Source organism: Oryzias latipes, chromosome 12 (genome assembly GCF_053564925.1).
Source record: "Oryzias latipes strain Hd-rR chromosome 12, Olatipes_Hd-rR_3.1".
Classification (NCBI taxonomy): domain Eukaryota; kingdom Metazoa; phylum Chordata; class Actinopteri; order Beloniformes; family Adrianichthyidae; genus Oryzias; species Oryzias latipes.
This window is the reverse complement of record NC_136248.1, coordinates 4600840-4627172: the sequence shown is the minus strand read 5'-3', so window position 1 is coordinate 4627172 and position 26333 is coordinate 4600840. Positions and strand designations below refer to the sequence as shown.

Here is a 26333-nt window from a genome sequence, read left to right as displayed (position 1 = left end):
GTGTTTCACTATGTATTTGCATTACTCCTTTATCCTTTGTTTTATTTTCCAGTCTTCCTAACACCTCTTTCTATTTACACGTATGCTTGCTTTTCTTTATCACTCTTCTTTCTTTCTTGTCTTCATTCCCTCCTTTCATCTTTTCTCCTCCCCTGCATCACCGAACTGCTGCCTCCTGCCATCCCATCTGTCAAAAGTCACATGACCTGTGCTGACTTATGGCTAAAACCCACCCCTTGAATCCCAGCTCCACCAATCTGATCTGCTTGGAGGCGGGACTACGCCTGCAGCAGAAAATCATAAAGGCTGAATTAATCAAAGCTGACAGGAGTGGAGCAAAGCATTGTGGACCACACATCATTCTGCAGTCAAGAAAGAGTAAGGTGGCATGAGGAGAGTAAAGCAGAAATACAAAATGGAACAAAAGGAAGGATGTAAAGTGCAGCAGAGGCAAAGAGAAGGGGTGAAAAACAGGAAATGTAAGAAGGAAGGAAGGCAGGATGGAGGAGGCATTTTAGAAGTACAGCAAACATCAGGAAGTGTGACGTTTTCTGGGAGGGTCTGGCTGCAGACACTGATAAATCAACACCTAGTGGTCAAATGGCCACCTGAGACTTTTTTACCTCTATTCCTTAAAAAAGCAAAAATGTGCGTTTAACATTCCTGTCAGCGTCCTCTGCAGGTTTTTCCCACCACATTGCTCCATTCTGCAGCTGCTCCTACCCGTTTTAAATCCAGACAGACCTATTTTTTCCAGTCACAACATGGTAAAAGAGATCAATGAGCAGTAAATGACTTAACCAGAACACAGTGATAAGCTAGGCGAACAACACCTCAGCACGTACAGCAGCTAAAATTCAGAGAAAAGTCATTTTCAAGTTTTAATTCCTCAGAAAGACTTACGTTAGATAATGTCTGAATTTTACTTTATGCATAAATAGGGATGATGATTAAAAAAAAGTAAAAACTACAAGCCGTTGTAAAAAATATTGGATGCCATTTTTAAATGTGACGCAGACGTTGCGCCAAAAAAGACAAACCAGAAACTAAATGTGATCAAATGTTTCCTGGAGGTTCACAGAAAACCCTTCCCATCAACAGTCATTTCTCCATAGGACTGTCTTGGCAGACACATTTGCAGCATCACATGAGCATCAGGGGGCAGTACCCCTAGATTAGGGTGGTTGATTAGGTTCTTCCCTTTAAAAAGGAGGCCCTTAAGGATGTCCTCCTACTATGTGGGATTCCACTTCCCAGCCTCCCTGAAAAGGTGGACAGGAGACCAGGCCGACCTCAAACTCAGAGGAACCTCAATTCTGGCTTTGGAACACTGGAGCTACTCCTTAAGCCTTTGTCACGTACATCTGTACGGGGGTTGAACCATTTAGGGATTTTTGTGGCATTACTCCAAGCACAATAATCACTGTTTTGAGAGTAAACACTTTAAAAAATGTGTGCTCAAAAAATAAATTTTGCACCTGAAGCTCAAAAATATGTGCAAACAAAACAATTTTCGTTCGAGAGAAATTGTCTCTTCTGCCCTTGAAACAGAGCAGGGCGCTGCATTACAAATGTACCATAAAAGCCAGCTGATCAGACATGAACATGAAGGTTGATGCTAAACGCTCGGAAAATCTTCTGATCAGCTCATAGTCTGGATCAGGTTTGAGTGTGATTGGAAGAATTTCTGAAGATGAAATAGAAATAATTTGCCTTCAGGGAGGCAGGGGTAGCATCATTGGGTAGCAGAGCTCCCAGAGAGAAGAGGAGCTCTCCCTTCCAGTCCAACCCAAACCCAGATCAGAGGCAGAAAAGGAATGAAATGACCGACTTGTGTACGTGTATTCAATTATTCCTCTTTTGTGCAAAAATGTCTTAAAATGTATTAATTGTTGTTTTTTTCTTAGAAACTCAAATCAAACAAGTGTCATTAATGAAAATAAATAAGACTAGAAAAGACGATGAAGCATGAGTTCACCTGAGACTCGTAGGGCAGGAATGCGATGTTGATCTCTGTCAGCGTCTTCACCACTTTGGAAGCACGGCTTTTGACCACCTCATTGAAGAGAGGGTCAGGGCATGCTGTGGACAATAACAACAATCCCATTTACCCTGCCCCCTGAGCCCAACACAAGTCAACGACAACTAATTCTCAGTGTCAGTTCTTACTCAAAAGTATGTTAAAGATTAAATTAAGATTTGTCAACTAAAAACTAAAATTCCACAATATGTCCTCAAATTACTCACAGTCTGTGAAGAACACGTGGGCTGCCTTGTATTTGGACGAATGTGGGTCTTTGAAGTCTGCAATGAGGGTGTTGACAGACTAAAGAAAGATATTGTTTATTTTCAGCTGAGCGTCTTCAAAAATTAACACAATTATAGAAAAACCAAAACACTCCACAAACAGGAGGCAGAATTACCTTCTCTGTAGGTGTAATCAGGTAAATGGCCTCCAGGCTGGGGAGAGGCTCCCGCCGTTTGTTGATATCCTCCACAACTGAATGAATTGACACAGAAAAGTACCATACCATATTTATGCAGACAAACACAAGGAAGCCAGGATGCTCAGAGGAGAGACTTAGTCATGATTTCCTACTTGTAATGCCCTCCGTCATGATGTCTGTCATCTTGCAGCAGGAGGACAACATCCTCATGCTCAGCTGGTCCACAATCAGCGCCTGGCAACAGATAACAAGGTGATTATACAAACTCCACCTTTGTGATGAATCAGAGACAAAAGAGGTTATATTTCAATCCATTCATCCATCCATCCATCCATGTAGCATACATCCATCTATTCATGTATGAATTAACCTTCTTCGCTTCCAAACTAGCCATCCATCATCCATCCAACCATCCATCCATCCATTATCCTTTCATCTATCCACCCACCAATCCATCAATCCCTACACCTATTCACCAATCCGTCCATCTGTGTACCTATTCAGCAATCAATCCATGCATACATGCATTCATCCATCAATTTATTCATGTATCATTTTACCTATGCATCCATCCATTTTACCAACTAGACCAGAGGTCCCTAAATTCAGGCCTCAAGGGCCTGCCCTGCTGCAGAACACCTGCCTTATTTCCTGTTGATTACCTGAGTCAGGTGTGTTTAACCAATACGGAGCTTCAATGGCAGCTTGGTTGAAAAACATGTAGGACACCGGCCCTCCAGGCTTGGATTTGGGGACCCCTGATCTAGACATTCATCCACTAACCCATCCATCCAGTTATCTATGTACGTATCTACATTAACATCACATCTACGTTCATACATCTATCCATGCATTGCTTCATCACCCTCATATGGTTTTCATTTGGCTTATGTTGTATCCAATGCACAGTTGCCCAGACTTTCTTCCATCTGGCCTTCTTTCTCTCAGCTATTGGGGGACACTGAGGTGTTCCCAGGTAAGTGTGCCCTGGGTCCGTTGGACATGCTTGCACTATTTCACCAGGGGCAGCATCTTGAGACATCCTGAACAATCCCTACAATCATCTGAACTTGCTCCTTTCCTTTTTCAAAAGCCAAGCCCTGACTACAAGCCTCTCTCAGATGACTTCATGACCTATCTCATAGGAAGACTTGAGCTACCCTGAAGTTTGTTTCTGACACTCATCCCAGGTTTTGTTCTTGCACCACACCTCATGGCCACAAGCAGGAGGAAGAATTTATAACTAGGGGTGTTAAATGATCACAATAATTAGAGTGTGTTTTTGACCACAATAATCTCATTTTTGATTTATCACTATTGTCGTGTTCTCAAATATAAAAAGAAAAGTCCAACCATTTACTTGCATCAATGTTTTATTTGAACTCAGCTGAAACATGGCTTACATTGCATGCTTGTAACACGCACTGTGCATCTGTTGCTGATGTCATCATCAATGTCCAACTTTGTGGCTCTGCACAGAACTAAATAGAATAAATCCACAACTCAACAGCTATTTTCTATCACGTAAGGGATAAAGCCTGACATGGTGTTTGTTATCAAAAATGAATGGGGTTCTGATCACATGGGACAGTAAATGGCGGAATAGGGCATGTCAACATATCTATTCAGGTATTATTAAAAAGTCTGTGTTCAATATCTTTTGGATTGCTCAGAAAAGTGCTCCTACCTTTTACGTATTCAATTTGAGCACTGTGGCCCTGATGTGTTGTTCTTGTTTTTTTTTTTTCTTTACATTTTTCAAGATTGAAAAAAATACCTCTTTGTGGTGTAAAAGTAAAGGATAGAATTCTTTCACATTCAAAAAAGAAAATTCGTAAAGCCAGTTTTTTTGTTGTATAATGGTGTTTTACTGGATTAAAATGTCACAAATTTAAATGAAAATATCTCAAAAAGAGGTTTTTAACAGCAATTATCATTTGATTTGATTAAAAATAGATTAATTAGATTAATTAATTGCAGGTCATAATTAATTAACTGAAAACAAACAAAAATGAATGGCATGACAGCACTGATTATATTACACCAAATGCTTCTCTTGACTCAGTTCTCTCTTTTAAAGGTACAGAGGTACATCCTTCCACCTCATGCTACTTCATTCCTTCAGTTTTTAGCAAACATCACGACAGCTTTCAGGTTTCTGGCTTCTTACCTTCCACTCTCCCTTCTTCTTCACCTTCTTGATCACATCATTCATAATCTCTGAAAAAAGAAGAGAAAATGCTTCATAGGTCTCATGAAGAGTTCTATCAGTTTAATTCACCAAACACATTAAAAAGAACAGTGTCAGATAACATAAACAACGTCCAACTCAGTCAACTTCATCTGAGGAGAAGGTTGACCATACAAGACCACTGATAATCTCCCTCCATCTGGGGCTCCCCGCAAGATCTCACCCAAAATGATCACAAGAACGGTGAGCAAAAATCCCAGAACCACGCGGGGGATCTAGTGAATGACCTGCAGAGAGCTGAGACCAAAGTAACAAAGGCTAGCATCAGGAACACACTACACCGCCAGGGACTCAAACCCTGCAGTGCCAGACATGACCCTCTGCTAAAGCCAGTACATGTGTAGGCCCGTCTAAAGTTTGCCAGAGAGCATTTGGATGCATTTGGGGCTGTTTTTCAGCAAAGGGACCAGGACGACTGATCCGTGTAAATGAAAGAATGAATGGGGCCATGTATGGTCAGGTTTTGAATGAAAACCTCCTTCCATCAGCAAGGGCATTGAAGATAAAACACACTGCTCAGGTAACGAAGGAGTGGCTGCGGAAGAAGAATTTCAAGGACCCTATAGAAAATCTTTGGAGGGAGTTGAAAGTCCGTGTTGCCCAGCAACAGTCCCAAAACATCACTGCTCTAGAGGAGATTTTTTCCCAAGCAAACACTACAACCTGCCTTTTAGACCCCATTCCCACTTGTCTTTTTAAAACATCTTATGGATTCTTTGAGTCAGAGCTTTTAAACATAGCTGCTCTCTTCAGACAGGGGTCTTCCCCTCTGCCTGTAGGATGGCGGTGGTGAGGCCCCTTCTGAAGAAGACTAACTTGGATCCAAATATCATAGACAATTACAGACATGAATCCAACTTACCATTTTTAGGCAAAATTATTGAAAAATATTTTTTTACTCAATTACATGATTTTTAAAATGAACATAATGTTCATTTCAATCTGGTTTTGAGACAAATCACAGTACAGACGGCCCTTTAAAATTTTTTAATTGATCTCAGACATAATTATGACTCACAGAAACTCTCTGTTCTGGTACTGCTAGATCTAAGTGCCGCCTTTGATACGGTAGATCACCAGATTTTATTAGACAGACTAAAGAGTCGGGTTGGCCTCTCAGGAACTCCTCTTAACTGGTTTCACTCCTATCTCACAGACCAACACTTTTTTGTAAGTATGGATACTCGGTCCTCAGGAGTCCATGAAGTAAGTTGTGGGATTCCCCAGGGGTCGATTTTAGGTCCAATACTTTTTAACTTAAATAATTTTGCCTCTTGGGGATGTCATCAGGGGAGACGGCGTTGACTTTCACAGCTATGCTGATGATACACAGCTTTACATCGCCATGTCTCCGGATGACTTTGAACCTATAAACACTCTTGTAACCCTTGTGCTATCCTAGGCACTTTAACATTGGGAGTTGGGTCATCTAGACCCTCTAGACAGTGCTCTGAACCTTTTTTCTTCAATGATTTGTGATCTTCACTGGTGTCCATGGATTACATGAAATCTTTCCACCTTTATCCACCTTTGTCATGGTAGGGAGAACACATCAATGTAAGGGTGGGGTCAGCTAAGATAGCACAAGGATTAAACTGTATTTTAGATAAAGTCATGGATGGCAGAAAACTTCTTACAGCTCAACCATGACAAAACTGAAGTTCTAATCATTGGTCCTGAGGACAAAAGAGGGATGATTTTACCCAAACGTAGGAATTTTAAACCTTCTGAATGTGTGAGAAACCTCGCCATTCTTTTTTACTCTGAGCTGAGTTTTATTCCTCACATCAGAAACGTTGTGAAAACAGGTTTTTATTATCTTAAAAACATTGCCAGAGTCCATCCATCCCTCTCTCTTGCCAGCACAAAGGTACTGATGCATGCTTTTATTTTTAGTTGTTTAGATTATTACAATGCCCTGCTCTCTGGTTTACCAAAAGAGTCGATCTCAAATCTACACCTATTGCATGAACTCTGCGGCACGAGTTCTGGCGAGGACCAGAGGGCGGGAACACATTACACCCGTTAAAGAATCGCTGCATTGGTTCCCTGTGCGTTGCAGGATTGATTTTAAAATTCTTTTAATGGTTTATAAATGTTTTGATGGTCTTCGGCCTTCTTATTTAAATGATATTATTTTAAAGTCTGAGCCCTCGCGGACCCTGAGGTCCTACGGCACTGGCCACCTAGTTGTTCCTAAGGTGAAGAACAAAACTTATGGTGAGGCTTCGTTCCACCATTACGGTCCTCGCCTGTGGCACAGCCTGCCGGAGAGCCTCAGAGCCGCAGAGACTAGAGATTTTAAGAAGAGGCTCAAGACTGTTTTAGACTGGCTTTTACATGACTTTGATAATTGCTCATGTCTTTTATTATTTATCCATTTATTAATTTATCTATTTTATTTATTTATTTTTTAAGGACTATTAATATTATCTTTATGTTTTTAATATCCTACTCTTTTTATTGTTATTATACTTTTAATATTTAAGTTTATGTTTTAATCATCTTACGTATCTTATTTTTTGATTACTAAAATTGCTATTTCCTATTTTATTTTTATTGTTGTTATTTTATTGTAATTTTTATTCTGATGTTTTTTACTCCATTGTTTCCTCTTGGGATTCATTGTTTTGGGGCACCACCAGCTTAACCTGTAGGGGGTGCTGTTGCTGCGGTGCCTGTTCTCATTGGGCTGGCTGGGGTCCCACTCTGTGGTCTAATAGCCATGGCGTGGGCCCTAGACTGCTTTTTGTTGGGCGGGCGCTGTGGCAATGACCCCCGTGGTCGGGCTGGGTCTTGGAATGAATGGATCCCCATGATACGTTTCCGCACAGCAGAACCGAGCCAGACGTTCTTTTAGCTGTAGTTCTTTGTGTGTTCAGGGTTCTGCTGGGGAACGGGGTGGGTGGGGAGGGAGGAATCTGGTGAGGGAGGGGTCCCATCTGTGTGTGATTGTCCTGTGTTCTCTGTTTTTAATCATTTTCATTTTTTATGATTGTTATATCTGCTATAATGTTAAGCACTTTGTGTTTTTAACTGAAATGAAAGGCGCTATATAAATAAATAAAGTTTGGGTTTGAATTTTAGATCTGCATGGAGGAATGGGCCAAAATACCAGCAACAGTTTGTGAAAACCTTGTGAAGAGTTACAGAAAATGTTTGACTGCTATCAATGCCAACAAAGTGTATATAATGGTATATAAAGATTGGAGTTTTTGATATTGATCAAACACCTCTTTTCCTCCATAATTTACGAATAAACTCTTTAAAAATCAGACAATATGATTTTCTGGATTTTTTTTTCTCATTTTGTCTCTCATAGTTGAGTATGAAAAAATGACGGGCATCTCTCATCTTATAAGAGGGAGAACTTGCACAATTGACTGACTAAATACTTTTTTGCCCCACCGTATGAACCCCCCCACCTGGACAGAGTAGCTTTATGTGTTTGACAGTCACATGTGGCTGATTTGTCCTTTGATAGACTTTATTTATTCATGTCTCTAGAGAACACATTTCTTTTATTTCACTGTACAGCCTTTTATCTGCACAGCTGCTTGATATAGAGTTTGTCTTTAGAAATGTATTCAAAGAGATTCTGGTTCTTCCATCTCATGTGTAACAAACAGTGGAGGCAGAAAACAGAAAACAGGATGAGGATGGTGGTGACATTACAACACATTACAACAGGGAACACTGAAAAGTACGCGCATTTTAGAGACAACTCAAGAAGTACAAACACTGCTGTCCCTCACAGCCAAGTGATAAAAGGCAAATCCAACCCAGTGTCAGCCATGTTTGTGTCACAGACTTTTATTGGCCTGATCATCGCTCTCGTAATCTGCCAGTCAGGTCCAAATAAATACATGTAGGGTGAATCTCTGTTAAACATCATGCTGGATTACAGCAGGCTGCTAATCTCCTCAACCCAGAGGCCTCACACACACACACACACATACATGATGAGGGATTACCACAGATTACAGGGGACTCATACACAAGAGATTAGAGCATCCATCAGTTAGAGAATGTATTCTTAACCATTATATGGTCTGGGTGAATACTCGACTCTGATTGGCTGCAGGGTGTCCATTTAAAAGTTATAATGGACACCTAAAACTGAAGTTAGGGTCACTTTGCCTGAATGTTCTAAATTAGTTTCATATTATTGGACTGGCCTGAACGCCACAATGGAACAATAGAAACCTGGAATGTATGTTGACATACACCAGGGCTCCAGACTGCGACCATTTGGTCGCATTTTGCGACCAAAATTTGAGAGTGTGCGACTGAATTTTACATCCAGTCGCACATGTGCGACCAGTAAATTTGCCTCCCCCACCCTCCGTATTTTTTTTTCATTAAACATGGAAGGGGCACGTCAATGATCAATGAAATAATCAATGAGACGCGAGCGCACACGCACGCAAAGACACACATACAAACTCGCACACATACTCATGAGACGCGAGCGCACACACGCAAACGCACGAACTCGCATACATACTCATGAAACGCGAGCACACACTCGCGTGATGCCTCTCTGTGAGGCGGCCACTGCGTGTGAGAAGAATAGGGAAAGCCACTGTAAGTGGCTAAATGCGTGGAGGGGGCGGGGCCTAGAGATAATCGAGCGCGCGTTGGAAGGAAACGGAGATAAAAAATCATCACAACCTGATATGTGCGTCTGAGCTATGAATAAGCGAACTATTGATTCGTTCTTCCGACCTGCGGCTAGTGTACCAGTGCCAGAGTCTACAGCAGGGGTCTCAAACTCGCGAAGCAAACCACGGCTCTCATGCGCGGCTGTCAATGCAGCACACCGCTCCCGCGGGAGATGGTCAGCTGAGGAGCATAAATGTCCCACACCTACATGCGTGACAGCTAACGGGGCTCTGACATTAAACATGCGCGAGCAACAACACGATTTAGTTTTAGTCACATTTAAAACACGTGCCGCGTCTGGATTGTTGGGGAGACCAAGCGGGGGGGGGCGAAGCTGCAGCGATACTTAAGGAAAACAGGAAGTTGTTGTCCTTAAATTCAATTTAGTTTTAATATGCCCCTCCCCCTTAGTATGATCTGTGATTTGTGATATTATATCTTTTATAATTATTTTATTTTATTTTTTGTAATGTCTGTAGCCTATTTTTAATCAGTTGGCATATTAATTTATTTTAATTGATCACTAAACTACAACCACCCATTAGGACACATGTCCCATAATGCATTGTTTTGTAGTCTGTCGGGCAGCTTTCAGTCAATTCAGTACAAAATTTCCAGCTGTGTTCGCGTAGGTTGGCGCCTTGCTCCCACCCCTTTCTCCTGATATTTTTGTGATGATTGACAGGTGATGTTGGAGCAAAAACAAAAATATATGTCTCACACCAGGTGATCTGCGCAGCGTTACGTCCATCTGGGTGATCTCAAACACGCTTATTGTGCATCTTGGCTGCACCTATTTGGTGTTGCCAACATGAATTTCCATCCCCTAATGTTTGCATACATTTAAGTATTGTTTGTAACTGTGAAATGACCGAAAGGTTACTACGGTAATCACTTTGTTACTAAAAACATTTTTTCATTCTAAATGTATGGTATTTTGTTTACTGTTTGTACTGTTATGACAGCGATTGTGATGTCAGTTTACCTTGTTGTTGCATCTTCAATATTGCAGAATAAAATGTGACACTGAATTTGGAACAGCACATTGTAATTTCTGCATCTATTATTAAAGTATTTATTAGTAATACAGTGGAAATTAGTAGATTTGGTTAGAATGTTGATTTACGGTATGCGCCCCTAAATTTTCTGGTTGTGCCCCTAAAATTTTCAGTTGGGGGCCACAGTGCTCCTAGTGAAAAAAGTTAGTCTGGAGCCCTGTACACTATTCCACAGTTTACAGAGAGCAGAAAAGATCTCTGTCCTTCAAATGTCTCCATAATGGACATGACAGGATAATGACCCCAAATACACCTCTAGGCTGTGTAAAGGCTATTTGACCAAGGAGGGTGATGGGGTGCTGCACCAGATGACCCAATGGAGATGGTTTAGGGTGAGCTGGACCACAGAGTGAAGGCAAAAGGGCCAACAAGTGCTAAGCATTCTGGGAACTCCTTCAAGACTGTTGGAAGACAATTTCAGGTGACTACCTCTAGAAGCTCATCAAGAGAATACCAAGAGTGTGCAAAGCAGGAATCAAAGCAAAAGGTGGCTACTATGAAGAATCTACAATATGGCATATTTTCAGTTGTTTCACACTTTTTTATGTATATAATTCCACATGTTTTAATTCATAGTTTTGATTCATTCAGTGTGAATCTACAATTTTCATAGTCATGAAAATAAAAAATGACCAAACTTTTGGGCTGTGCTGTAAATCCATTAAAGGCTTCCTCGTTCAAAACTCTCTCACTCACACGTACCGTAGATACACAAGTTTTTACACCCATTTTTGGGCTCTACATACAAAACAAGCCACCACTGAACGTACGTTGCCATTTAAACCAGGTCAAACTTTGAGCAAACTAAGACTCCCGATTTGATAGTGACGTTTAGATTTGGTTTTAACTGATGAACCCAGATAGCACAACAAGCCTGGTGTTGTCTGTGTTTAGTTGTTCAAATAAAGATTAACCAAGGGAACTCTCCTGACATGATAGTACCGGTAATCCAAATCTGCCATTGCAAGGACGCTGGCAATGAACCGAATGTCTCGGTTTTGTGCCCGAATGAGCTTGCGCTTCTTCCACACCAAGCCTCTTCCAACTGTAACAACTTGTCCAGTGTAAACACCATGGGCTTAACACGCATTCTTCAACGCACGGTGTGTACGTAGCTTTAAAATTACAAACCACTAGTAGCACATGACATTTTTCTTTCCTCTACTTTCATAAATAGTAAAAATCCTCCTCAGTCAGGATCTAAAGGACATCAAGAGGAAACAGCTCTGTGGACTTTTCCTCTCTGACCTCCTGACAGAGAGCAACAATACAAGACCACAGTGGACAGGCTGAAGGAAAAGGAGCTGAACAAACAGCAGGCAACAGCTGTGTCAACACACATGCACGCACACACCAACTCACGTGCACACACAGTATGTTGATCAGCCAACATTTCTCATATCCAGTTCAACAGGCTCCAACATGAGGACCAGAAGAGAAGAAAGAAAGATGGTCAAATCTGTGTAAAAAAACAGCTTCCTCTGTTTTTTCCTATATGCCCAGATGACATATTCCTGGATGATGACAAACACTGATTCTTGAAGAGAGCCGACAGCTTTTCCAATATCTCCTGCCGCCCTGGGCACACACACCCTTTTTGTTTTCAACACTCCCCAGAGGATCTGACCAGAGGATCTCCAAAGAGGAAGGCATAGCTCGCACACCGCAACATGAACAAGCCACAGCTCCAGGACGGAGCCAATGCACTCTTATTTTGAAGATTCTCGTGACTAAAATCCCAGGTTTAGGGTCCAGAGGACAAGAAAAATCTGTAAATACAAAATTAATTTTGACATTTGATAAACTAAGTGGTAATTAAAACAAATGGGAATTGTCATAGCGAAAAAAAGCTACGAAAATGTGGCTTTAAAGAACTGACGTTGAACAACCAAAAAGAGAAAAAACATGGCATTGAAAATGTATTTAGTCTGCTGAAATAACCCTCACTATGAATGATACTACAAGATGAAGCAGTTCTGAGCTTTTTATAGCTTGATGCCGCTTAGTGAACTCAGCGTAAACTGGTTGGAGGAAAAGACTTGATGTTTGCATTAAGTGGCTTCCTGTGAATTTGCAGCCAAAAATTCAGATGTCTAGACATGAAGAAGCTGCCTGTGAGGATCGTGTTCCAGCAATGTAAAGGAGAGAACATTGAAAAATATCACTAAGAGCTGAGCGTAGAGATCAGGATCGGATAGAGGGGTTGAGAAATCCCCCTGAGAGCCGTGGAACAGCATGGAGCTGCTATGATAAGCAGAGCAGCCGTTCTAAGATTGATGACTCTACCACCTCAGGAACATCCATAATCCATGTTAACTTTTCATCTTTTGACTTGAATCTAAAACATTTCAAAATGATGCTTTAGGAAGTATTCAGAGTTTCTGTCAGTCTTTGGTGTGTGTTCAAGAAGTGAGAGCTCCTGGACTCCACTGGGACACCTTTGACTCTTCTCTCATTCTCAGTCTAACCATCTCAGCTTCAGCCTCCCATAACCCCAACAGCTTCTGAGGCTCAAACACGCCACCTGGCTCTGCGGTTCCTGATGTGTTGAAGACCCACTCTGATGAATATGGTGTTTTTGTGATGGAGGACATATCAAAGAAAATTAAGCTCAAAAATGCACTTCTAAGTATTTAGTTATTCAAATTGTTTAACTCTGGAGCAGAAGAAAAAATGCTGTTTGAAGAAGAGCTTATTTGTGACATAGAAAATACAATGGGTGGGCCAGAAACTTGCTGATGTGTTAGGAACAGACCAAATATGCAGGAGACCAGGCGTGGTGGCAGAAACTTAAAGAGTTAAAAATAAATGTAGACATAACAGAACGAAGGGAAGCAACAAAACTGGTGGCAAAGCAGATGACCTGACAATGAAGAACTGAAAACCTGATGCTTCTATACACTGAGAACAAATTACAAAATGACAAGAGCTGTGGATGATTAACACAAACCTAGAGTGACTGACAGGGGACAGAACATGACCAAAAACACCACAGAAAACCCAAACTAAACCACAGGATCTTCACATATGTACGTCTTTGTTTTCTTTGTCTGAGCTGGTATCTATCATCTAAGTCTGAAATGCAGATGTTGTACCCAAAAATAAAGGGAATTTTATTCAAAAACATGCAAAGAATTGCATCCAAATGAAACTAAGGTTACAAAGTTGTTTTATTTAAAAAAGGCCACTAAAGCATAAATTCAAAAACACGGTTATCAATGTTTTTTGGCCCTGCGATGGACTGGCAAACCAGCCTTTGCCCGGCTGGGATGGGCCCCAGCAGACCTCAAAAGGGATTAAGTGGGTTTGGATGATGGATGTATAGAGGGAGGGAAGGATGTTCCAATCAGAGGACAGGACATTTTAAACAGAATAAAAACAAATAGATGTGAATGCAACTGATTTTAGTACTGACCCCATGTGTGGAATGTAAACTTTGGTTTGGTTTTGGTCATGTTCTGTTCTGAATTGTCTGTCAGTCAAGTAAAGGATGACACGAGAGTGGATTTTCCCTCCTGTCCCATCCCAAATAATTCAGACTCGTTCCACTTCTGATAATCATGGATGGGTACCGAGCCCCGGTATTGAGCGAGCCCCGGGGCAACATTCTTCAAGACCGCAGTATCGTTAAGATCTGACCTTAGCGGTTCTGCTATCGGTTCTGGAGAAGTCTCGTTTTTTTGTGTCCCACAAGATATAAACGTTATCAACCTGCTGCTACAGACTGGAGGGGAGCGGTAAAAAACGACTCGCTGCTGCAAAGGATATGAACAGGTGAACAGGTAGAGAGGAAAAGCAGGTAGAGAGGGGGAGGGGCTTTGGCTTTAAACTGTCAGAGAGATGGAAACACGGGCGTCAGATTTCGACGCAGCTTTCACTGCGGGAGTTGAAGCAGAGACTTTCTCTGGGATGATTTTATGAACTCAAACATTTATTTAATTTGTTTTATATTTACATCATGACAGCAATATGTCAAAACATTGTTTTTTATTTTTATTTTTTTTCTTCTTTCCTATTTTTTCATGTATTTTACTTTTCAAGTTGGAAAATGTATAAAGTAAAATGTTTGGTTAAAAAACATTGTTGCATAATGAGGAAATTAAATACATCATGTTCTTAATTTGTTATTTATTTATTTTTCGTCCTCAAAAAGTATCGATAAGAGTATCATTAAAATACCAGATCTATAAGCAGTATCAATAAGAGCAGTAGTACCGTTAAAACCTTAACGATACCCATCCCTACTGATAATAAGACAATCTCCTGGCTGGAATAAGGACACCTTTCAGTCACAGAACAGACATCCGAGCATCAAATTTCATGGCTACCATGTTTTCTACAATTCCAATATTAATGTACTCAACCTGTAATCTTAAAACCACTCCATATCCTGCACTAATGCATCCGTCTGTGTTATAGTTTGGATCTTTATTACAGTATTTTCACTATGTGTTTTTGCTGGTTTGCTTTACAGAATTGACTTCAAATAGTTTTGCTTTGGTATAAAACATATAAGTCCAATTATTGGACTTATTACTGACAACCTTTCAGCATACATATTTAAGTGTTTTGTTTTTTACAATCTTCTCAACTTAGTGCTAAAAGAAGAGGTTTTGAATCAAGAACTTATCAAAATATTTAAACTCATGAACATGTTTTGCTCCTGACACCATGAAGACAGAATGTGTTCATAAACTGCTTCTTTGGCAAATAAAAATGAGCTTGCAGAAGTTAGGAGAAGGTCAGCAGGTTCATGTTTGTTTTTTGCATCACTCCCCACAGAAGAGTGGAGGGTTCTGTCTCTCTTGTGTTCTTCTGCTGATCAAAAATCCTGAATGATTGGAGTGAAACGAACTCCAGACAGCTGAGCATGCAGGGTCTAGCATCCTCCACGCAGACAGCAGAGACATTCTTGCTGCTGTTTTACTTTAAAATGTGGTTGTTTTCCAAAATGACAAAAGAACAAAACAAAAAAAACTGTCATTACAGAGATTGAGAAAGGGTCAGATATATCTGAAAAGATTCTGTGCCCGCAACGTTGTGTGACGTCAGAGAAAACACATTTGAAGGAACTCTGCATGTACCAACAACCTTGCTAGAGGCAGAGCTGCAGAATTTTGTTCAGCTCAGAAAAAGCCGTCAGCAGTGGATGGAGCAGGATAACAAATGGCTCTGAAATCAGAGCCGTCCTTGCATCTGCGTCTCCAGTGCAGATGAGTGTCAATGAGCAGTCACATGATGAGGAGACAAGTGGGAGGAAGAGGACACACGCCAGCTCTGACACGGCACTCTTCTTCTGTGAAAGAAGGGCAGGATTCGGTGCAAGTAGCCGGAGAATCCCAGGCTCTGTTGCCATGGCGACGCGGTATTTCGGTGTGGCTTTCTGTTGAAGCAGCAAAAATGAGGTTTGTTGTGTTTGGCAGCCCTGTAGCCTCTGCGTCAGAGTCTGGAGGCAGGCCGTACTCCCACAGTGATGCTTCCAAGGTCAGAGTAAAATGGGGGGGGCTGTTTAAGCACACATTTCTCTCATTGAAGGGCCGCAATGTGATCTTATCAACTTCCATGTCTTTGACCATATCTGCTCAGTATCCAGTGAAGAACTGGAGGCAGATGAGAAAAGTTCAACCTTAAAGACTTAAAGTGATCCATTAAAGAGTGTTTGTCAAACTGAGGAAAGGAGCTCCAGTTTTACCATTTGACACCAGGAATCAGGAAATCCAGTTTGATTACAGCAAGGAGACAAAAGACACCAGGAAAAAAAAGAGTCACAAAGCCAGGAAGACTTCTGGAAATGCTCCTCGCACTTAGTTTAGAGTGAAAAATGTTTTTATTTTAACTAAAAGGACAGTAAATGATTGTTGGCCCTACATTATTATTACATGGGACCATAAAAGACAGAAAACATTTACTGCTGTGGAATGATTGTATATGAGAACTGGACTGAGTGAGTGTGACATCGTCCAAAGAAAATGACTAATTTACAACTTCTAATTCCAACATGTTTTCCCAAATAGCTGCCCAATGATGCTTGAGGAGTTAGAATGAGATAGTTTACATTATTAGGGTTTTTTTTATTCATCCCAATGTCAAAGGACAACCAAACATTGGTTGTGTTTGTAGACTTGACCTGGTGCTGTGTGTGAAATTTCATTAAGATCAATTGATATATTAATATAACAAAAGTTATATTTTTTTGTGAAATGTGAAATTCGCTAAATCTTTGTCACAAAATGGCCGGCAAGCCTTAGATCCCTTGGCCATCCCATAATTATTTCAAAACTTCCTCTAGATATCCCCGACACACGTGTTTTGGTTTCATTAGTGGATTCTGGAGTATTTTTTGAGCACCATAAGAGATTTTGGCCCCACTCATGTTTAGATGGTTTCTTCTAGGGCTGGGAATCACTGGTTACTTCACAATACGATACGATTTGCGATGCACTGCTCACGATAACGATACTATCACGATATGGCGATAATCTGATAATCGATATGTATATTGTCTCTAACAACTCACGATATCAAACTTTGAGAAAGAACTTGAAAAACTGCTTTTTGGAAAATATTTCCCCATTTATTTGTTAGTTTTTAAACACAATGATACTGAACAACTTGTGTCCTATTTGGTGGATAACAGACTTAAGTGTAACATTGCTAAAATCAGTATTACTCTCTCTTTGACAAACAATGACAATTTTCATTTGGAAATATCTTTAAAATTCGGTTTAAACAATAGTAAACATGAAAAGCAGCCAATAGTTAGTAAAAAATTGCTATAAACAGGATAAAAAATGAATCAGTCAAGTAGCTGCCAGGCAGGCAAATTGGTATTAACTTTTGAAAAACAAAGCCATCGCATCATTTAAAAAAAAATCTGTAAATCAGATATTAATTCCGTGAACAAATTATATTGTCTTTGTTCAAAACAAACGACACCATTTAGTGCAAATGTGGTGTAAACAAAATTAAAATTCTCCCAGAAAAACAAATCAGGTAGCTAGGAACTTTCCTTTAAGTCATTTAAGACATAAACTGCTCTTAAAATAAATGACCAGGAATAAACCACATGAACTTAAAAAGTAAACATCTCTGTGAACAAAACGTTTGGAGAAAAGCTGCATGTGATGTATGTTTATATGTTCATGTTTTTCTGGAGAACCACAGGCTTTTTAGCGTCAAGACGCCGCTCGCCTACTTTTTGAGGAGAAGGGGGGTCTAAGGGCAGGAATGCCCCTCTTCCTGCTGTTTCCATCTCAACCATAGCTCTGGTCTGGGCGTTCAGTGCAGGAATCATTTTTTCAGTATTTCCGAGAGGGAACGTCAAAGCGTGGCTCTAATTTGTTCAATAAAAACCGAACTCCCTCGTTCTCCACCTCGCTGCAGGGACAAAGCCGCTTGTACATTTGAACAGTTTGTCATTGCCTCTGCTCTCGCAGAAGACGGTGGTAGCTTCACTTGGAAAAAGGTATCCATGCCGGGCTGTGTCGGCTTCAGGCCAGCAACAGCCACGGTCCGGGTGATGCAGCTTCAATGCTGCCGGCGCGTCTTTTAACTTGCTGCTCTCGCTATTTCTCCTTGTTTTCTTCTTCGTCCGCCCGCGGACAATCTCACAACAATCTCACAACAATCTCACACTATATCGACCCTCCGAAGAATCGTCTTACCAAAGGATGATTAATATAACGCTTTAGAGGGTCTCCAAACGTAAATAAAAGGTCGATACTTGAAGAAGACGCATCGAGAATCAATCACAGGACTAAATATCGCGATATATCACCATATCGCTATTTTATGACACCCCTAGTTTATTCTGCTGTCACTTCCTCTTTTTTCTGAAAGTTGGGGAGTTGGGGGGGTCTTTTTGCTGAAGATTGATTTTCACCAGGTAATAGGTGTGTGCACATTTTGGTGAGTTTTTGAGCATGTGGTGGGGACAAATTTTCCACTCAAGACCACAGTAAGAAAGACAAATTGCAAATAATCTGTCCCTTGTAATCCAGCACTGCAGCGCGTCATAATAATAATAATATTAATAATTAAAAATAATAATTATTTGTTCAGTTATTTTTCAAAGTTTGCATCATTTTAAGCAATTTTTCTTCGGTTCTTCTATCAGATCATCAATGTTGGCCTTCAGTAAGCTGCATGCAGAAGGCCATGTCAACAGGAAACTTTGGAAACGTTAACTTTAGAGCCAATAAAACATTTGCACAAGCATGCAAATGCAGGGGTGCAGCTGTTTTTAGGGGGTGTACTATACATGCATGAACTACCTTCAAGTTCAACTTTAGAATCAATCGGAATCGATGAAATTGTTGTTGTTATCCTGAAATTTGCAGGATGACAACGAGGAGAAGTGGGAGATTCTCATTTTCAAAATAGCAAACATTCAAGAGTTGTTCAAGGAAAACTAGTCTCTGTGAAACCGTTTTTCAAGTTAAGGCGATGCCGGGCAGAATAATGGGTGACGTCATTGTGATCTAATAGCAATCGACTCATGGAATGTGGTTGATGACCGAGAGCCACGAATTTGTACGATTTAATCAACATGGCTTCAGGAGTACAGACAAACCCTGCAGTAGATGCAGCCCATCCCCCATAGAGCTGCATCTACTGCAGGGTTTGTCTGTACATCTCCTCACCCCGCCTCCACCAAAATCATAGCCTCACTTCTGCCAAACGAAGGGCAGGTGCCGTGTTTGCAGGGTTCACTCTGCCTCACTGTTACACTCTGGCTTATGTAAGGGTTTGGATGCCTGATGAGGAAATGTGGCAGATTTTCAGTCCAGATTCAGTTTCCTTGTCACGTGATGCAGAGCACGCATCACTGAGCATCTTTCAGATACAACATAAATGCAGACAGTGGGAAGGGTTTACCTTGACCCATGATGCAAATGCGTCACTTAGGCTCCCAAATTAGCTTAATTTTGCATCTAAATGAAAGCAAAAACATTTGTGATTTTTTTTTATAGCTGGAAATAAATTCATTCAATCCATATATGATGTTGTCATCCGTCGAGATTGTTCTGCATTTGAGCTCAGTGTCAAAGATCTGACTCCAAACAGAAAGAAACTGATCCTCTCAGACGATAACTGGACAAGAATGGATGGATGGATGGATGGATGGATGGATGGATGGATGGATGGATGGATGGATGGATGGATGGATGGATGGATGGATGGATGGATGGATGGATGGATGGAGGCTCAAACGTTGCAGCAGGCCCGCACAGGTTCCAGCAGTCCTTCCATCAGACAAGGACAGAGCAGCGCGCGCGTGTTTGTGGGAGAATAGTTCAACCTGAGGCCTGCATGGTGGAGAGCGACCACAGGGGAGGCCACAGTCTGCGTCTCGAGGAGCTGAGCGGCCGCCGCAGGTGACACGACACACCTGAAAACTGAACCCGCTGACTCTCATGCAGCCCGCTGACGTGACGATCCCCAACACGCGCACGCGGCTGAGCCTGCGGAGGACAATCGGGCTGCGGCTGCGCGTTTAGGGCCCGCATCCTTGTGGAAGCGCACTATTTGGCTGCATAACAGATACCCAGCCGCGTCAGCCTCTGCAACAGAGCGCGTGCGGACACTGACAGAATAATGCGCAAATTGTGGCGCAACCTCCTTGACATCTTCACGGTGCGCTATATTTGCGCCAAATGGAGCAAACAGGGGTTTGCGTTAGTCCGCGGTGGTTATACGCAGAGAGCTGCGCTCCATCCATCAGCGGGTGAGGCCCTGCTGACGCAGTGGCAGCTTCAGTCATTGTACGAGAGAACTGAACCACCTCGACGGTGAGATGATGACGTCCGTCCTGTTAGGTGGAGCACACATCATTCATGGCGTGGATTCAGACTGAGGGGGTTTCAGGTTCGCCTGCTGGTTTGTTCGAGACTCTGGCTCAGCTCAGTCCGGCCGGGATGATGCTGAGTTATCACCACATTTTGCCGCGACACGACAACCTTCATCTGCGGAATCCATTAACTGTGCTTCCACAACCTTCATTTTCACCAAACGCAACGCCCATAGGATGAAACACGCCGCTCCTGTCGCGCACAGCGGCGCCTCTCATCCACAGCTAGAAAGGAAAAACAAAGAGGCACTCTTACTTTCTCCGACCACCGCCTTTAATCCGATAGGAGCCATGATGCTGCTGCGCTGTGGAGTGATGATCACCCTCTGCCTCCCCCCCTCCTCTCTGTTCCTCTCTCCGCAGCGGAGGAGCCTCCAGTTTTGCGTCACCGCGTATCCTTCCGCATTTTCCCTGTTTGTGCTGCGGCTGCGCCGCGCAGCTCAGGCCGTTCCCTCCACCTGAGAAAAGAGTCGGAGTCTCTCCTGTAATCACAAGAGACAAGGAGAAGGAAGGTCTTCTTAACCAGGACCACCGTCATCATCATCATTATCCGGCTTACAGGCTACCTGTGAGTAATGGGGGGGGGGGGGGGGGGGGGGGGCATCTTTTAATAATCACCTTTAGAAACGGAGAAAGTTAAAAGAGAGTGGGGGGGGGGGTCACTGAAGATCTATTTTATTCACTTCCAAAGGCTGAATAATTCCATTATTGAGTTTTTGCTTTTGTTTTCAACATAAACCTAAAACCTGTAGTGAAATCTTTTGAATGTTTTAAAACAGGGGTGTCAAACTCATTTTCACAGAGGGACACATCAGCATAGTGGCCGTCCTCAAAGGGCCAGATATAACCTTTACATGTAACTAAATGTAATGAAAATACATGTAACTACTCCTTAATCTTAAATAACTCATTTATTTATTATAACGTTTTAAAGTGACAATTACAGTTTTATAGAAAACATGTTTGCTTGTTACTGACAAGGCAGAACACAGGACTGGACTCAGATGCAGAGTTTCGAAGAGACTTTATTTCTGTGGCTCAAGAGAAAGGCTAAGTTTGACTGGTTAAAGCACAAGACAAACAGGCACAGGACAAAGGGAAACACAGGCTATAAATACATGAGGAAGGGAAGCACAGGTGGGAATGATCAGGAAATAATGAGACAGACTCAGGTGTGGGGAACAGGCAAGGCAGGAAGGGGAAGGTCTGGAACGAGAGGTAAGTTAGACTTTCAAAATAAAACAGAAAACTTGACGAGACATGCCAGAACCCCCCCCCCCCTCAAGGACCGACTCCTGACGGTCCAGGAGCCCCAGACCTAAAAAAATCTGTCAGGAGCGACCTGTCCACAATAAAGCATTCCGGTATCCACTGCCGCTCCTCCGGACCGTAACCCTTCCAGTCCACTAGGAATTGGCGACCCCGGCCCTGCTTCCGGACAGCAAGAATCTTCTGCACCGTGTACACCGGACCCCCACCCACCATTCTGGGCGGAGGAGGCGGCTCCGAGGGGGGCATCAGGGAACTGTCCACCACCGGCTTCACCTTTCTGACATGAAACGTGGGGTGAACCCGGAGGGACCGGGGCAGCCGAAGGCGGACCGCTGCAGGGTTGACGACCTTGGTGACGGGAAACGGACCCACAAATCTTGGAGCCAACTTTCTGCTAGGAAGGTGCAAGTTGAGGTCCTTGGTTGAGAGCCAGACCTTCTGACCCGGACGGTAAGTGGGGGCGGGACGCCTCCGGCGGTCAGCAGCCGCCTTGACCCTGTTCTGTTGCCGAACCAAAACCTGCCGGGCTGCCGCCCAGACCCGACGGCAGCGGCGGACCAGGGCGTGGACAGACGGAGCCGCAACCTCTGGTTCCAAGGCCGAAAACAGGGGAGGCTCATATCCGAAGACACACTTGAAGGGCGAGACGCCGGTGGCCGAAGTGGGCAGGGTGTTGTGCGCGTACTCAACCCAGATCAAGTGCCTGCTCCATGTTGAGGGGTTCAGAGAGACCAAGCACCGGAGGCCGGTTTCCAGCTGCTGATTAAGGCGTTCAGTCTGGCCATTGGATTCAGGATGGCATCCCGAGGTCAAGCTGACCGTAGCACCGATGAGCCGGCAGAACTCCTTCCAGAACCGGGATATGAACTGAGGCCCCCGGTCCGACACAATGTCCTTCGGGAAACCGTGGTACCTAACAATCTGGTTCATGATAACTTCAGCCGTACCTTTAGCTGAAGGCAGTCTAGGCAGGGCGATGAACCGGACCATCTTGGAGAACCTGTCCACGACCGTTAGAACCGTGGTGTGTCCACGAGAGACGGGAAGCCCGGTGACGAAGTCCATGGAAATGTCCGCCCACGGTCTGGAAGGAACGGGAAGTGGTTGTAGGAGCCCCATGCGACGACTGGTGGAAGACTTGTTCCTGGCACAGACTGAACAGGCGGAAACGTACTCCCGGACCTCCGGCCCCATGCGAGGCCACCAGAACCTCCGAGAGATGGCGTGCATGGTCCGCCTTACTCCCGGATGACAGGAAAGCAGAGAAGTGTGGGCCCAGTGGATCACCCTTGAGCGCAGTGTCGGGGGTACAAATAGGCGATTCCTTGGGCAACCACTGGGCGTCTGCACCCCACTGTTAGCCTGCCTTACCTCAGATTCTATCTGCCAAGATACCGCTCCAACCACACAAGTCAGTGGAAGAATACGTTCAGGTTCTTTGGCAACAGGCGCAGGGTCGAACTGGGAGACAGGGCATCCGGCTTGACGTTCTTGGACCCCGGCCTGTAAGAAAGGGAGAAAGAAAAACGATTAAAAAAAAAGCCGCCATCGGGCCTGGCGAGCATTTAGTCTCTTGGCAGTCCTGATATACTCAAGGTTTCTGTGATCTGTCCAGACAATGAAGGGGTGCTCCGCACCCTCCAGCCAGTGGCGCCACTCCTCCAGAGCCACCTTGACCGCCAACAGCTCCCGATTGCCGATGTCATAGTTGCGTTCCGCCTGAGAGAGACGCCGGGACATGAACGCACAGGGATGAACCTTCCCATCCTGCTCCAACCGCTGCGAGAGGACGGCCCCTAACCCTTCATTGGAGGCGTCCACCTCCACGATGAACTGACGGTGAGGATCAGGCATAGTGAGCAGCGGAGCGGATGTGAAGCGGTGTTTCAGCGCCCGGAAAGCGGCCTCGGCCGCAGGCGTCCACCGGTACTGCACCCGTGGAGACGTGAGGGCATGGAGGGGCGCTGCAATGGAGCTGAAACCCCGGATAAAGCGTCTGTAAAAGTTCGCAAATCCTAAGAATTGCTGCAGCTTCTTACGGCTGTCAGGTGTCGGCCAGTCCTTTACGGCGCTGACCTTGGCTGGTTCCATCTCTACCGCCCCTGCGGACACAACAAAACGTAGGAAGGCGACAGTGGTGACGTGGAACTCACTCTTTTCGGCCTTGACGTAGAGGTGGTTATCCAGAAGTCGCTGGAGGACCGCAGAGACATGGGAGACATGAGAGTCCAGGTCCGGGGAGTAAATCAGGATGTCGTCCAAATAAACGTACACGAAATGATCCAAGAAGTCCCTGAGGACATCATTGATCATGGCCTGAAAAACGGCGGGGGCGTTAGTAAGTCCAAAGTGCATGACCAGGTATTCATAGTGGCCTCTATGTGTATTGAACCCTGTTTTCCACTCGTCCCCCTCTCTAATCCTGACCAAATGATAGGCGTTACGGAGATCGAGCTTGGTGAACACCCGGGCCTGCTGGAGCTGGTCAAAAACAGAGGACATGAGCGGCAATGGATATCTGTTCTTGATGGTTATGTTGTTGAGCGCGCTGTAATCTATGCAGGGTCGGAGAGTCCCATCCTTTTTCCCGACAAAGAAGAACCCGGCACCAGCTGCAGATGAGGAGGGACGAATGAGACCCGCTGCCAGGGATTCGTCAATGTATTTGTTAAGGGCCTGGCGTTCCGAAGATGCGATCGAGTACAGGTGTCCCTTAGGAATGGTGGACCCCGGAACCAGGTCGATGGCGCAGTCATAGGGCCGATGAGGCGGGAGGCTCAGAGCCCGGTTCTTATTGAAGACCTCGGCCAGATGATGGTAACAGGAGGGTATAGTGCTCAGGTCAGGGACCTCTGGACCTGAAGCAGGACGAACAGGGACAGGGTTATTGTTCATGACGGTTCGTTTACCTGCGGCATGGGAAATTCTGTGTCTGTCACATCCTGGCCCCCACTCCAGTATTTTCCCGGTCGCCCAGTCCACCCTGGGACTGTGCTCACACAGCCAAGGAAATCCCAGAGCCAACTCCCTAGAGGAGCCCCTAAACAGGTGGAAAGACATGACCTCCGTATGGTTGTCTATGGACAGTTTGATAGGTTCGGAAACATGCGTGATATCAAAGAGACCCCTCCCATGAAGGCCCCGAGCCTGGATGGGTCTGTCTAGTGGCTGTGGCTTAAGACCTAAGCTGATGGCCAGCTTCCAGTCCATAAGGCTTACATCAGCCCCGGAGTCAATGAGGGCTACGAGAGTCATAGAAGAGCCATGGTGGGTTACCACTAATGACGTGAGGCTCCGTGCGCGTCTGCCCGTAGCGGTGATCTGACTCACCAACGTGGCTTTTTTCATGGGACAGGAGATCACGGGATGACCGATCTCCCCACAGTAGAAGCACCGCCCCTCCTGCAGGCGTCGCTGTCGTTCCTCCGCCGAAAGACGTGTCCGTCCCTCGTGCACGGGTTCCACACAGCTCTCCGCCGAGACGGAGGGATGCAGGTCGGCTGTGGAGCGGCGGAAGTTTCTTCTTTCCGTGGAAGCAGCCCTGCGAGCTGACCCGCCTCCTGATGATCCGCTGCCACGTCGGGAGACCAGTTCACGGATTCGATTATCCGTGCGGATGGCGAGAGCGATCAGGGAGTCAAGATCCTGAGGTAAGTCCACCGGAATGAGCTGCTCCTGAATGCGCGGAGCCAGCCCCTTCATGAAAAAATCATACAGCGCCACCGAGTTCCACCCGCTCTCAGCCGCTACGGTGCGGAATCGGATGGCGTAATCACAGACGGAGTCCCCACCTTGGCGTATGAAGGTGAGCTCACGGGCTTTTTCCCGGCTGGTAGACACCGGGTCAAAAGTGTTCTGTAGCGCCTCCTGGAAGGCTACGAGGGACGAGCAGAGCGGGGAGGCGCGAGCCCACTCAGCCATGGCCCATGCACGAGCCCTCCCCGCTAAATGAGAAATCATGAAGGCGATCCTGGCTCTGTCAGAAACAAAGGCATGGGGGGAATGTTCAAAATGGATCGAACAGTCAGTGAGGAAGGGCTTACATAGTCCAGGTTCTCCTGAGTAACGATCGGGAGGAGCGAGTTCGATTTCCAGGCTCCTGGCAGGCATGGGAGTAGGAGGAGTTGGGGGAGGGTTGGTCCAGAGTGAACTTGAACGGAGGTCTTGAACTTGGGTAGAGACCTGGCCCATATGGGACGCCAGGGCCTTCTGGAAGTCCTCCTGATGAGAAAGGCGGGCTTCCAGGCGTTGCAGGATAGATGTTAATCCACTGCTCTCTGCTGAGTCCATTCTGGCCTGTTTGTACTGACAAGGCAGAACACAGGACTGGACTCAGATGCAGAGTTTCGAAGAGACTTTAATTCTGTGGCTCAAGAGAAAGGCTAAGTTTGACTGGTTAAAGCACAAGACAAACAGGCACAGGACAAAGGGAAACACAGGCTATAAATACATGAGGAAGGGAAGCACAGGTGGGAATGATCAGGAAATAATGAGACAGACTCAGGTGTGGGGAACACGCAAGGCAGGAAGGGGAAGGTCTGGAACGAGAGGTAAGTTAGACTTTCAAAATAAAACAGAAAACTTGACGAGACATGACAGTTACTCTAGCATAAATCCTTTTACATTTTGTCTGCTCATTAAAGGCCATGATTAAACTGTCCGAGTGAATAAAGAAAAATTACATAAAACTGTACTAGAAAGAACATGTATTACACGTGTAACATTTTACAAACAAAGGCTGCACACAGCCTCGCATCCAACTGATGGTTTGATGAAAATTTCTCTGCATA

General features: G+C 44.3%; 2 protein-coding genes across 4 annotated transcripts in view; one reads left to right on the top strand and one right to left on the bottom strand.

The window, feature by feature from the left end:
* The window catches only part of stxbp1a (syntaxin binding protein 1a), a 41961-nt gene extending 16960 nt beyond the window's left edge, over positions 1-25001 (bottom strand). For 2 of the 3 annotated variants that reach the window (XM_011482064.3, XM_078955644.1), the window contains exons 1-7: positions 24874-25001; positions 20528-20753; positions 4618-4667; positions 2600-2681; positions 2424-2500; positions 2248-2326; positions 1979-2082 (exon numbers count right to left, since the gene is read on the bottom strand). In XM_011482064.3, the coding sequence (XP_011480366.1) occupies positions 1979-2082; positions 2248-2326; positions 2424-2500; positions 2600-2681; positions 4618-4667; positions 20528-20564 (429 nt within the window). In that variant the 5' untranslated portion in view covers positions 20565-20753; positions 24874-25001. Of the gene's footprint in view, positions 1-1978; positions 2083-2247; positions 2327-2423; positions 2501-2599; positions 2682-4617; positions 4668-20527; positions 20764-24873 lie in introns of those variants that run through there. The other variant, XM_011482065.4, reaches the window with a different exon arrangement.
* The window catches only part of niban2a (niban apoptosis regulator 2a), a 98926-nt gene continuing 93413 nt past the window's right edge, over positions 20821-26333 (top strand). Inside the window, exon 1 of the mRNA XM_078955643.1 lies at positions 20821-20839. The gene's annotated coding sequence lies outside the window, so the exon portion shown is untranslated. The remainder of the gene's footprint in view (positions 20840-26333) is intronic.